The 14,024-nt window shown below is 35.7% G+C and overlaps 1 protein-coding gene across 12 annotated transcripts in view; it reads left to right on the forward strand.

Annotated features, from left to right (window-relative positions):
* LOC121421511 (protein kinase C and casein kinase substrate in neurons protein 1-like) overlaps positions 1 to 14,024 on the forward strand; it is a 56,220-nt gene that overhangs the window by 11,783 nt on the left and 30,413 nt on the right. For 11 of the 12 annotated variants that reach the window (XM_041616249.1, XM_041616243.1, XM_041616247.1 and 8 more), the window contains exons 2-4: positions 4,589 to 4,863; positions 11,630 to 11,832; positions 13,039 to 13,176. In XM_041616249.1, coding sequence (XP_041472183.1) covers positions 4,650 to 4,863; positions 11,630 to 11,832; positions 13,039 to 13,176 — 555 coding nt within the window. In that variant the 5' untranslated portion in view covers positions 4,589 to 4,649. Of the gene's footprint in view, positions 1 to 2,861; positions 2,934 to 4,588; positions 4,864 to 11,629; positions 11,833 to 13,038; positions 13,177 to 14,024 lie in introns of those variants that run through there. The other variant, XM_041616246.1, reaches the window with a different exon arrangement.

Below are 14,024 nucleotides of genomic sequence, written 5' to 3' on the forward strand. Positions count from 1 at the left end.
GGGATCACGGCTATTCTAACTTGTGCATGGGATCAAGATTAAAAAAATATGAGCGATCGACCCAACGTATTCGTAAAAACTAAACAGATCTAAACACTCACCAATCAAACAGCAAAAGCAATTTGTATTTCAACCAAAATCATAATATAAGTACTGATCTGCGACTGTTAAAAAATGATCGCACTGCTTTGGAACAAATTCTCGCGATGCACATGAAATTGGAGCTCAAGCTTGCTTGCGTAAATGCCGCCCTCTTTAGATCAAATTATGCAATATCTTTGCCAAAACGATACACGCAATTGAACCGCGGTTCAAAACTTGCATTAAAATAGATGCTCATAAATTCGCGTTTTTAAATTCGCACTTGTCGATCTGTCGATCTTAACGCGAAATACATGTACATGAAAATTTCCACACTGCGAAAATTTCCTCTTTTACTGTATATGAATTGCTAAAACTAAGGGTCTGTGCCTGCAGACTAATTTAAGTGTTAGGCGTCTGGAGACATACATGTAGTGACAGAAATTGCATCTCATATCAGTCTCAGACAGTTTCAGATGCCAATAACTCTGTCTCCGATCCAGCCAAATACATTTAGGCCTTTAATATGATGTACATCTATTTATACATTCTGACAAGGGCCTGGTTACACTGTTACATGGATCTTAGCATTTGATCGTAGTGCTGATCAAGCTTAAAGGTTAAGTCCACCTCGGGAAAATGTTGATATGAATCAATAGAGAAAAATCAGACAAGCATAATGCCATTCAAAAATTTCATGAAAATCGGATGTAAATTAAAAAGAAAGTTATGACATTTTAAAGTTCCGCTTATTTTTCACAAAATAGTTAATTGCACAATTCAGTCAACTGCAAATGAGATAATCGGTGGTGTCCCCCATTTTTTTGTTTTTTCTTGTTTGAATTATACAATATTTCAATTTTTATAGATTTGACAACAAGGTCAAACTTGAATGAACCATAAAATCTTATGGTAACGGTAATTCCACATGCTCAGGGAGAAATAAAACTTTGTTTCACAGGACAATGAGGTAAAAATTAGAATATTTCATAAAATAAAATGAGTGAGTGATGTCATCAGTTCCCTCATTTGCATACTGATGGGAGTGTGCATATAACTGTTATGTGAAATTAAGCAAAACTTAAAAAGAGTTGTAACTTTCTTTTTAAAATCCGATTTGGATGAAATTTTCACTGTCATGCTTGTTAGATATTTCTTTTTTTATTCAAATCAACTTTTTGTTGGGATGGACTTGTCCTTTTGATATTGTGCCATCAAGCATACTAATCAGCTGTACAAGCAAATAATCTGCTTTGTGTCATTGGCTCAAGATCAATGTGATTTCTGAAAGTCAAGATGAGTGCCATTGAGTTTCAATCGTTGATAGAAACTACATGTAGTGTTAGCTCTGAAAACAATCGTTATACATGTAGATATGCTATGAAACAAATAGTAATTAATATTATTGTTAAGTTATAAAATATCTTTTGGGTAGATCATGATGAAAATAGTTTTTGATTTTTTTCATCATGTTCACATCAGCTCAGTTGGAAACAAAAAAAAGTTTCTTGAACTTTTGTGAATATCTTGGAGTGTAGTGTGATAGTAGGTGGTTTCAGACCGCCTTGAAGTTCGCCAGTTCCAGGTATTCTCTGATCGTGAAATTTACCCCGATCAGAAAATACCAGGTACTTTGGTATTAATGTGAAAGCAAACTACGCGTAATATCCCCGAAAGAAAATACCCGCTAAATAGTAGGTACTTGGCGAAATTACGAGAACTTTCGTAGGGATTTTTCCAAGGTCGCAGGTATTTTGGCGATGTGAAAGCAAATTACGGGAACTTTTAGCCCAGCGTGTCGTTGGGTGCGGCGCCGTGGGTGGCTGCTGGGCTAGTGATTTTGAATCTCGCGCCTTGCCTGCTTATCAGACCATACTGCGCATGCTCGTAACTTCGGGAACTTATCCCGAAGGTTGTGTTTCGGGGCGGTGTGAATGCAGAAATAATTAACAGGTATTTTGTAGCCTTAAAAATTTCTCGTAATTTAACGGGGATTCTTGTGATCGAGGCGGTTTGAAACCACCTAGTGATACACTGTACATGAATACATTGTATCTCTTTCAGAACCATAATGGATATCTCAGATTCAGTTGATTGTTATTTTTTAACAAAAGTTCTGCAGTTGTCTTTCAAATGCACCATTTTCCCTGCAATTTAGAAAGGCGTTTTCAAAATATCTGATTTGATTTATTTCACATTCCACCAAAAACATTCATCTTTGATAAAAAGCGAATTAGAACACAATAACATTCACTATTGGAATTTTGCAACTACAGTGGGGCTCAAAAGTTAATGAACCCCATCAGACAATGAAGTTTCCACGGGGGGGGGGGGCAAAACTGTCCGGCAAAAAATTTGACAAGCAAAAAAAAGGTCTTCAAGCTCGTCAGGGGGGGGGCAGGGATATGCCATTTGCATGGGTTGTGACCCCTTGCAACCCCTGCACCCCCTATAGGTACGGTAGTGCTCAGCATGAAGGAGTGCATCGGGGGGGGGGGGGGGGCGGGGGTTCACTATAAACTTTTGAGCACAAGTGTACATGTCTATTAAAGATACTTCAATCTAAACCGGATTGAACAAAACATTTCAAAAAATATATTGTACAGGAAAATGATTGTTGGTTGAGTTATTACAGAAAACGTGCTCTGGCTGAAAAGTAGGAAATTTTGAGATTACAGTAACCTTGAGGTTGTCTGCACCTTGAAGGTCATTGATGATTTTCTCACTCTCTCCCATCCTTCCTCTCTTCCTCTCTCCCCTCCCGATCTTTCCTGGGCCAGGTATCACCAAGAATGTTTATAAAATGTCAAGTTACTTGTACACAGCATAATACTGCATGGTGATTGGTTAAAGCAAGTTTTGTCATAGAATTCTAGCATTTGTTATTGATTTATTTTGTTTTGTGAAAGAGGACCTTTGTATTTTTGTTGACTTGGAAGTCAAAGAAAATGTAGACATCTTTTCACAGGCTTTTTTTCATAAAATTTAACTGACTGACGGGTTCTCATCAAGAACTGCTGTAAGGGTACTTTGGCAAGCTTGTGTCCAGTCACTCAAATTGTACAGTTTCTGGGGAAGGCGGGGTAAGTTGAGCATAGGGGCAAGTTGAGCCACCACCCCCTGGCCGATAATGAATGAGTCAGACATTGTGGTGTTGTCATGTATTGATGACCCATAGCATAACCCCTAACCCCACCACATTGTTTCCAACTTTGAAACAAAAAGTAGTTTTTTAGAGGGAAAAATATGAATTTCAGCCAAAAAAGTAAAAAAGAGTGTGAAATAGATAAGTACTTTATAAACACACACGTCTTTAAATATAATAAAGACATGATAACAACATTATTAGTCCAGGTATGGATCTTCATTCTTGTCATAGTCTTTGTATGATGGATGCATAATAAATGTGTGGATACAAAATTATCGCACTAAGTTCGGACTGGGGTAAGTTGAGCCAAACAGCATGGGGCAAGTTGAGCCATGGTAATTCCTATGGTAATGTATCTTAAAAAACAAACAAACCATAAAAATTGATTGAAATGCTGGCTGAAAGGAGCAAATTTACATGACTGCTCTTTTCCTTTTAAAGGATGTTAGTATTGATAGAGAATTAGCAAGTGAAAAGACTTTGAACAAAAAATTGACATGCTGGTTCTCCCCTCATACATTTTGTACATAGTTTTTGTGGCTCAACTTACCCCAGAAGGTGGCTCAAACTTACCCCATATATGGGGCAAGTTGAGCCATTTGACATCGTTTTATTTCAAAGGTCACGATGACTTTCAGTGTGGGGATAGAAAGTTATATATAGGTGGAAAATATTTCAGAAGAATTAAATTTCAAGGCAAGGTACTTATTTCGACAAGATTATTAATCATATCAATTCTAACATGCAAAAAGCAAAAACTGTCACAACTTACCCCGCCTTCCCCTACAGTTTCTGCAGAGATAATTTCTAGCTGTTTTAGGTTTAAATGAAAAGTAAAAAAAAGAAACCCTTCAAGCTGGCTCTTGAAAGTAAAATGATTATACACTGTACATGTAAAGCCTACATATAGCTCTGTATATAATTACATACATGTAGTGCCAGTATTTACATTATCATTTCTCCCATCTGTTCGAGCCAAATGGCTAATGACTTATTTTCTGCATGGTGAAAGTCATTAAATTCTGGGTCAAAGGATACATGTACAGTACATGTACATTATGTACATGCTAGCATTAAAAAAAAGCAAACTGTAGCTGATATGTCCATGCAATCTGTACATGTGTTGTATGTACATGTAGGCCTACACTGTATACAAAAGTTGGAGGAAGACATTAGGTGGGAAAAATATTTTTTTTAAACAGATTTTTATAAACAAGTATTGAGTAATTTTGTGTTTTCTAATTTACTTTGTACATTGTAGTTTGTACATAGAGTTTTATTTTAATAATTGATGAAATTTTGAAACAGAAATTGAAGAGTTTCCCCCATTATTCTTTCTGCCTGTTTCATCTCATACAGGTGTATGGCTAAAAGCAGAACCTGAAAACGTGATTGAACAACCCCCTACCCACTACACACAATGTCTACCTACAGTCAAGAGAATGGCTTTGACCAGACAAGCAGAAGCTTCTGGGAGATTGGCCAGTATCAGCGGACGGTCAAACGGATGGAGAATGGTCACAAACTGTCCAATGAACTAATTCTACTCATACAGGAAAGAAGTGATATCGAGAAAAAGTATGCGAAGAGCCTCAAGCATTGGTCAAAAAGATGGAACGAACTTATAGAAAAAGGTGAGAAAATTGATGGAAATACTTTGGATTTGATAATTGTGTGCAGCTTTAAAAACTTTGATTTTAAGGTTGACTTTAACCCCGTTCTCATTACACTTTCTAAAACTAGTTTACTTGAAACCAGTTTGGGAAACCAGTTTGGAAGATCGCTTTTGCTAGTGTTCCCATTTGATCACCCGAAAGGGGTTTTCAAAATCACTTCACGTAAAGTGATTTTGGTGCTATGGGGACACTGTCAGTGGGGTGACACGTTTCGCGCGAAATTCAGAACCGCATTGTACGTATTCTACACACAGTGCGTAGAGTAGCGCGTTCAAACTGTGCAAAGATTACTTCCCGAAGATAGGTTGTGTCCTCACTTTTAATAATACGTTATTAAAACCAGTTTAATGAAGCAGAGCATTCTTGAAACTCATCGTGTGGTGTGGTTTTATGAACAGGTGTGGAAAATTGCTTCTGAAATCGCTTCGACCATTCTCATTACACGTTAAACTAGTTTCCAGTGAACTAGTTTTAGGGAGGTAGTGAGAATGGTGTCTTAGATTGCAATTCTTTCTGCAATGGGCCTGGCAGCATGTCAGATGAAAATGGTGTTATAATTGCTTTCAGAGAAAACAAACTTTGAATATTTGACAAGTCCCTTTAACTCTCCCTTACAGTCAGGGATACCAGTTTTCAGGCAAAAGCCTGAATTCAGGCCCTGGCAATTTATTTCAGGCCATAGTTTTAGCATTTTTGTGTACAAAATATTGTATTCTACATGTAGGTGATTTTGAGGCCCTCTGATCAATTCCAACAGGCATCCCTACTACAGTGTATTCTATTCTAAATTTGTTTTAAGTAAATCAATCATCAATGTAAATATTTTTGGATGTTGTCTAGGATGTAATGAGACATGATACCCCGCCCATGTCCCGCCCATGTCCCGCCCATGCCCTGCCCATGCCCCGCCCATGCCCCAGTACCCCCTCCTACATGGAATGGTAAGTACCCATATCCTTTCTCCTGTATGTACGTGTACGTGTGTATGAATAGTTCAATAAACGGAAGCAATTGCAACAAATTCCATAAATGTCCATGTACATGTACATATAGACCTGTAGAATCTACTTTATGATCCGTCTGTACATTAACCACTTCCTTTCCTAGATGGCTGCAGTCGCCTTTTTATTCACGATCACTTGTCTCCTATTCATTATTTGTCCCATTTGTGGGTCAAAAGTGGAGCCAGATTTGTGGAATGTTTTATAGTTCATTGTACAGTGTCAATGGTATCTATTGTACAGAGGAGAATGTAAACAGTCAGTGAATTGTACTACTGTAGTTGTAATCCTGATCTCTGTATACACTGTACTCTGGACCCAATTAGGGTTCATCACTGAATGCCCACAGAAGCTTGTTATCCATGTTGGCCTTCTGGACTTTGGATTGTAATTTATGAACATGTACATGTATTGAATGCATTTGTAGCCCCATGTGTAGCCCGAGAGTTTCAGCACATATTGCACATGTACATGTACATAGAGGTACAAGCATGTACAAGTATATGTACCTACATGTATCTGAAAACTCACTGTTATAATTCTGCATTTCAGGTATACCTGTAGGCCTGTATGTAGCCCAATGTGTAAAATATACACATTTGCTGTACATGGTCATTCCATCGGGTTGGGGCAAAAATTGTGACATCGGGGTCAAAAAATAGAAATTATGTAAAATATGAAATGTTTTATTTCTTATATGTTTCATGGGACAATTCTTCTTGAAACTAAATCCACTTACATGTATACAGGCATTTCATACCACCCTGCATACCGGTATTCAAGTAAACTGAGAAACAAGATTTTGACAAAATACCACTGTTACACGGACATCATTTTTCATCCTTACTATGAGACTATACTCTCCCACATGTATCATCACCATTTTCATGTGTCCAAGACACAAATATTGATGAAAATTGAAATATTGTTTTAAGTCTTACATGTAGGCCTACATACATGTATATTGTTCACTATCCTGTGCCACTCACACGTATTGCAAGGTTAGTTAGTATACTAACCTTGCACCATGAACCGCATTTGGCAGTGGATTTTAACTAGTGGGATGCGCGTGCTGGGATCGTACTTCTGGTGTCCATAACACACAACTTTTGTGGCTTGATTTATCTGTGCGTGGCGGCATGTAATGAACCCTTGGGTGATCCTATGCATTATTATTACTTTTTGTACATGTATGTGTGATTATTAATCATTATTAATGTTATTATTATTGTTATGATTATTATTTATTATTATTGTCGCCGCCGCTGTCGTCGCCATCATCATTATTATTACTTTTATATCATTTTAATTATAAATAATAATAATGGTGGAATCTTTTAAAGCGCAAACATCTGCCAGGCATGATGCTCATGGCACTAAAAATTTGCAATAATAAAAATAAGAATGATTACGATTAGCTTGAGTACATGTAATGTACCACTACGACATTGATTATAATCAGAGGTGTAAACATTTGTTTGGACAGATAATCACAACTTGCCCTTGAGCTGCATGGCAAGCTGTCATCCACTGGGACAGCGCCTGAGTGGATCTAGACAAAAACACTTCCTGATTTAATCAAATCAATTAAGCAAACAAGCCAAGCGCCTGCGACCAACTAGTTCAGGTCAATCAAGATTTATACTCGGCCAACTTTTTACGCATAGGAAATTCGACACCTATACTGCGTGGTGAGGTTTTGAAATGGAATCTCAAATCTCATCCAATGATGTTATGTTATAAACCAATGGACATACAATATGTACGCTATACATGTAGATGCTACTTCATAATTTCCTTCTTTCATTTTTAAAGGGGAAAATCAACCCATTAGCCTGTATCCTGAACTCAGGTTTAGATTAAACCCTGGTTTAAAATTGTGGTTTAACTACATGTATGGAGAGCCAACTGTGGCACAAATCTGTATTACATGTATAACACTTACTTGACACTCAAATCATTCATAACTGCTGGGAATGGCAACTGATTTTTTCCTTCATTATGAAAGTATTAAAATGGAAACAAAACAGTAAACATATGAAATATACAATGTTAACAAAATTTTTTGAGTTTTTGGCTCCCCATAATTTTAGCCCAGAGTTGGACCATGGTCTACATGTAAAGTTAAACCTAACTTCAGAATACTGGCCATTGTGTACATGTACATGTACATGTATGTCACATTCAAATGATGTATTTTACTCACTCAACTACATGTAAAGCATGCATAGTGAGGTTTCGAAAATGACTCTCAAATCTTATCCAAACATGATATAAACTCCATTCATAAATGCTAAATTCTATATTTATTTTTATCTTTCATTTCTATTTTAAGGGAAAAATCATCATGGGGTATACATACTGTAGACACGTACACGTATGGTGAATTATGTACATTACTATATATGCCTATTAAATACAGTCCTCATCCAGTCTTTATTTAAACATCCTAGACCTCTTTCCCTTCTTTTTTTCTTCCTCATAAATCAATTTTATCCTTTTTTTTCCTTCGTGTACTTGAAAAATCATGATGAATAAAACTGTAATATTTTCATTATAGATAGGAAGGGCATGCATTATTATTATTGAATTGTGATTGATTTTTTTTACCGAGTATTTCCCCAAACTATGCTCTGTATACAGATATAATTCTACACATGTATGTGTAGTTTTAGAAGTGTACATGTAAGCCTCTTTTTTACTTTTTTTAGTAATTTTATTCCAGTCATCACACAATTCCCTTGTATAAAATGTATCGTTGAAGCAGACATTGAAAGAAAATGCCAGCTGTGGTAATTACATGTATCTCAAATTTACATGTAGTTAGAACAGAATCCAATAAAATCACCAACCATGTGATAAATGAGAAATATGTCCCAAATGGCTCTGGAAGAAAATATGTAATTGCTGAGAAATTAGCAAAAAACATGTAAGCATGGAATTCCATCGAAAATAAAGATTAAATTGTCCCACATAAGTTATAGAACTCTGTGTTGGTGATCATCAGAATTATCGGTTTTGAGCGAAGATATCAGGATTTCACAAAAGATAAATGTACAGTGTATGTAATACAATAATGTACCAGTCTACCAGATCTAGATCTATATGGTGACAAATAAAGTGTGATTTATACTTCCTCTTGATATAATTGTTTGATGCAGGTAAAACCTGAAAAAAGGCTTTCCTGGAATGATGTCACCACCCCTTTAAATGTAAATGTTGCTTTGAATGTGTGTTTGTGTCATTATGATGTGATGGTATTCTACCAAGAGCCAGACTCCCTCTCTGATGTACAATCCAGAGATGGTTTATACCTGATATGAACTCATTTTCCCTTTAAAGGGAAATATCCATAATGGGAAACTTTATTAGCTCGTTGGTAAGCACCACCATTTCAAATGATACCAAAACATGGCCCGTAGCTTCTATTAGCAGCATCCCCAATTGTCAAATTAAATTCAAAGTATACCTAAACACTGCAGATGTATAATTTACAATTGAAAGGGGTAGTCATGTAAATATCAAATTTTAATGGAGTACATGTTATTCAAAAAGCAAAATAGTGAAATTCAAATTTGATTTATTATCAGATGAAGAATTGATAAAAAAGAAATGTCAGCATTTCGAGGTTTGAAATATTTCCTATAAAAAGTCAATATTTACAATTGATAATCATCACGGCCATCATTGTCGTCCTCATCCTCGTCTCTAGCATCATCACCACATTAATTATAGTCATCAATATTATCAAAACATCCTCCTCCTCCTCTTCCTCGTCATCATCTTCATTACCTTCATCATCATCACTATCTTTGATATCATCATCTTCATCATCATCATAATCATCGTCATCAAAATCATAATCATCATCACATAATCATCATTATCATCTTCATCCTCCTCCTCCTCCTCCTCGTCATCATCATCATCATCATCACATCATCATCCTTGTCATCATCATTGTCATCACCATCATCAATATCATCATCATATTCATCATTAATATCATCACCATCATCAATATCATCATCATCGTCATCATCATTATCATCACCATCATCAATATCATCATCATCATTATCATAATCATCATCGTCATCATTATCATCATAATCAATATCATTATCATAATTGTCATTTTCATAATCATCATCATTATCATCATCAATATCATCATCATCATCACATCATCATCATCGTCATCATGTTTATCATCATCATCATCATCATCACCATCATCAATTACATCATCATCATATTCATCATCATCATCATCATAATCATCATAATCTTCGTCATCATCAATATCATATTCTTCATCATCATCACCATGTCCATTATCAACACCGCAAACACTATCATCAACATTATTATCACCATCATCAATATCGCTACATTACATGCAATCCGCATTATCATGATGAAGAAAAAAAAAAAAAGAGTAATACCTTGGTCACATTTGATCTACGGCGGCTGTACGGCGAGTCGACAACAGCCGTTTTATTAACTTTATTTCAAACCACCTATATAGTTGGTACAAAAAAATGTTGAAACGGCTGTTTTCGACTCGCCGTACGGCCGCTGTAGAGCAAATGTGACCATGGTATAAGTTATTTGAGGTAGTTAAGGCCATGTGTTGAGGGAAGATGATGATCCTGTTTAATGAAAAGGGGAGGATCAAAGATTACATGTAGGTGGAAAAATGTGGTGAAGAAGGAAATATTAAAGGAGAATGAAACCATTGGAACAAGATAGCTTGTGTGAAAACAGAAAAATCAAAGAAACAGATCAACAAAAGTTTGAGAAAAATCAGACAAATAACGAGAAATTTATGAGCATTTGAATATTGTGACCACTAAATGCTATGGAGATAGCAAATTGGCAATGCGACAAAGATGTGTGATGTCACTTGTGAACAACTCTCCCCATTACTTTAGTATATATTTCACTTGAATTGCCTCTTTTATCACATCTATCCATAGATCATGTGTTCTTTCTACATGAGGGCATGTAATACATATTTTTTAAGAATACATCATGGATAGAGAGTTTGTATCATCATAAGAAAAAGCAAAAAGAGACATTTTGAGGGTATTTTATAGTCCACCAAAGGGAAAGTTGTTCATCAGTGACATCACACATCCTTGTCGCATTGCCAATGGGAGGATCTCCATAGCATTAGTGATTGCAATATTAAAATGCTCATAACTTTCTCATTATTTGTCCGATTTTTCTCAAACTTTCTTTATTCTTATTCTTTGATTTTTCTGTTTCTACACAAGCCTATTTGTTCTAAAGGTTTCATTCCCCTTTAAAGGTCTGTCTGAATGAGGAGAATGCTCAAGAGATAAAGAAGTGAAAGGAGGGAGTGGCATCATGGCGCTAGCATCAGTAACCCTTCGTTTAAGAGGGGAAATGCTGACTGAATTAAATTATGATATTGTGTGATGATAATAATGATCATCAACATTATTTTCATCAATATCCTCCTCTTCATCGTCATCATTTTTAACTGCATTGTATTTGTGATAAAATGGATTCATGCATCGTCGTGGGAAGCTACGTGTACATGTACCTACATCTAAATCCTCGCCCTCACTGCTACAAAATTGTTATTATAATATTATTATCATAACATTATTATAATACTTTTTAGTGAATAGTTTCTGGGCTCTATAAATCTTATTATTAGTAGTAAATATTATTTTTATCATTATTTGTAGGAGCGGAATATGGTACCACCAAGTCGGCCTGGAAGGCGGTATTGACGGAAGCCGATAGGAAAGCAGAACTCCACAGCGAGATTGACCAAAAACTCAATGCAGATGTCATGTCAAGCATCAAGAACTGGCAGAAAGAAAACTACCACAAGAAAATGATGAGTGGCTTCAAGGAAACGTTTGAAGCAGAAGAAGGATTCAAGAAGGTAGGGTTGTTGTCTTTTTGCTGAATGCTTGGTGAACACATGGCAAGCATTTGTTGTATAGTTTTCCTATCCACCCCAACAGAAAGCTGATTTGAATAGAAAGAGAAAAATCAATTTCATCAAAATCTGATGTAGAATGAGAAAGTTACATCATTTAAAGTTTCGCTTAATTTCTCAAAACAGCTATATGCTGATCCTGTTCGGTATGCAAATGAGGGTACCGATGACATCACCCACTCACTATTTCTTCTGTATTTTATGATATGAAATATGAAATATTTTGATTTTCTCGTCATTGTCATGTGAAACAAAGTTTCATTCCTCCCTAAACTAATGGAATTCCTTTATATTAACATTTTGTGGTTCAAGCAAGGGGGTCCTAATTTTCAAATTCATAAAAATTGAAATATTGTATAATTCAAACAATAAAAAACAAAGAAATAGTGAGTGAGTGACATCATCGACTCTCTAATTTGCATATCACTGATTGAGCATAGATCTGTATTGTGAAATATAAGCAAAACTTTATGTCATAACTTTCTTATTTTACATCCGACTTTGATGGAGTTTTCAGCGTTATTCATGCTTGATTTTTCTCTATTCATTTAAAGCAACTTTTCTCTGGGGTGGACTTGACCTTTATACTCTGAAACGAGTTGTGTCTTATGCTGAGGAATCAATATCAAAGTTGGCTATGATTAGGATTAGCTGTAATATGGAAACCCTGAAGACACATCTCAGAACATCTTGGTCTAATGGTTCTTGCCTTTCAATCAGAGGGTCATATGTTCAAATTTGAGCCATGCCGTTAAAAAATCCCATGTTTGTTCAGATTGTTCTGCATTTTGAGAGACAGGAAAAAAGGAATTGTTACATGATTTTCATAGAACACATGTTGTAAATATCAGTCAGTAAGTCAGTCAGTCGGTTGGTCGGTCAATCGGTCGGTCGGTTGGTCGGTCAATCAATCAGTTTGCTTGTTCGTAATCTTCACTTTCATTGGTATGTCTTTCTTTTTTTGCCATAGTCCTATACCAAAGTGCAGACTGTGAAGAAAGTCTACCAGCAAAGACAACAACACTGCAAGATACTTCTGTATTCAAAGATTGTGTGTTCTCCTTGCCAACTAATTCTCTTTATCTACATATATGTGTGTTGTTACATCTTTCTTTTACTTTACTTGTGTTTTGTTTTTGTTTACAATAGGCCCAGAAACCGTGGGCCAAGCTCTACACCAAAGCCCAAACAGCGAAGAAAGGTTACCATTCCTCAGTCAAATCAGAAAAGACAGCAACGCTACAAGAAACATCCGCAAATGGAGATTCCGCTATATCACCAGATCAAGTAAGATATAGAGATTGCAGTGTAATTTATGTTTTAATTGAAGTTTTAGACTGCTTAACAGTTATGATTGTCATGATATCCAGTACAAAAAACAAAAAAAAATCAATCTATACAGGTTAAAACCAATGCAATATTTGTCAGAATAGGATGTTCAATTGGTGTGGTGCAGCTGCCAGTCCCTGGCAAACCTCATTGGTATGATGATACACCAGAGGTAGTCTGTACTTAAAGGACAAGTCCACCCCAACAAAAACTTGATTTGAATAAAAAGAGAAAAATTCAACAGGCAAAACACTGAAAATTTCATCAAAATCGGATGTAAAATGAGAAAGTTATGACATTTCAAAGTTTCGCTTCATTTCACAAAAACAGTTATATGAACGAGCCAGCTACATCCAAATGAGAGAGTCGATGATGTCATTCACTCACTATTTCTTTTGTTTTTTATTGTTTGAAATATGAAATATTTTTATTTTCTCGTCATTGTCATGTGAAATGAAGTTTCATTCCTCCCTGAACACGTGGAATTCCATTATTTTAACATTTTGTGCTTCAGGCAAGGAGGTCCTAATTGTCAAATTCGTAAAAATTGAAATATTGTATAATTCAAACAATAAAAACAAAAGAAATAGTGAGTGAGTGACATCATCGACTCTCTCATTTGGATGTAACTGGCTCGTTCATATAACTATTTTGTTAAAAATAAGCGAAACTTTGAAATGTCATAACTTTTTTATTTTACATCCGATTTTGATTAAATTTTTAGCATTGTGCTTGTCTGATTTTTCTCTATTGATTCAAATCAACATTTTTCTGAGGTGGACTTGACCTTTAAAGATAATTCCAGT

Source organism: Lytechinus variegatus, chromosome 9 (genome assembly GCF_018143015.1).
Source record: "Lytechinus variegatus isolate NC3 chromosome 9, Lvar_3.0, whole genome shotgun sequence".
Lineage (NCBI taxonomy): Eukaryota > Metazoa > Echinodermata > Echinoidea > Temnopleuroida > Toxopneustidae > Lytechinus > Lytechinus variegatus.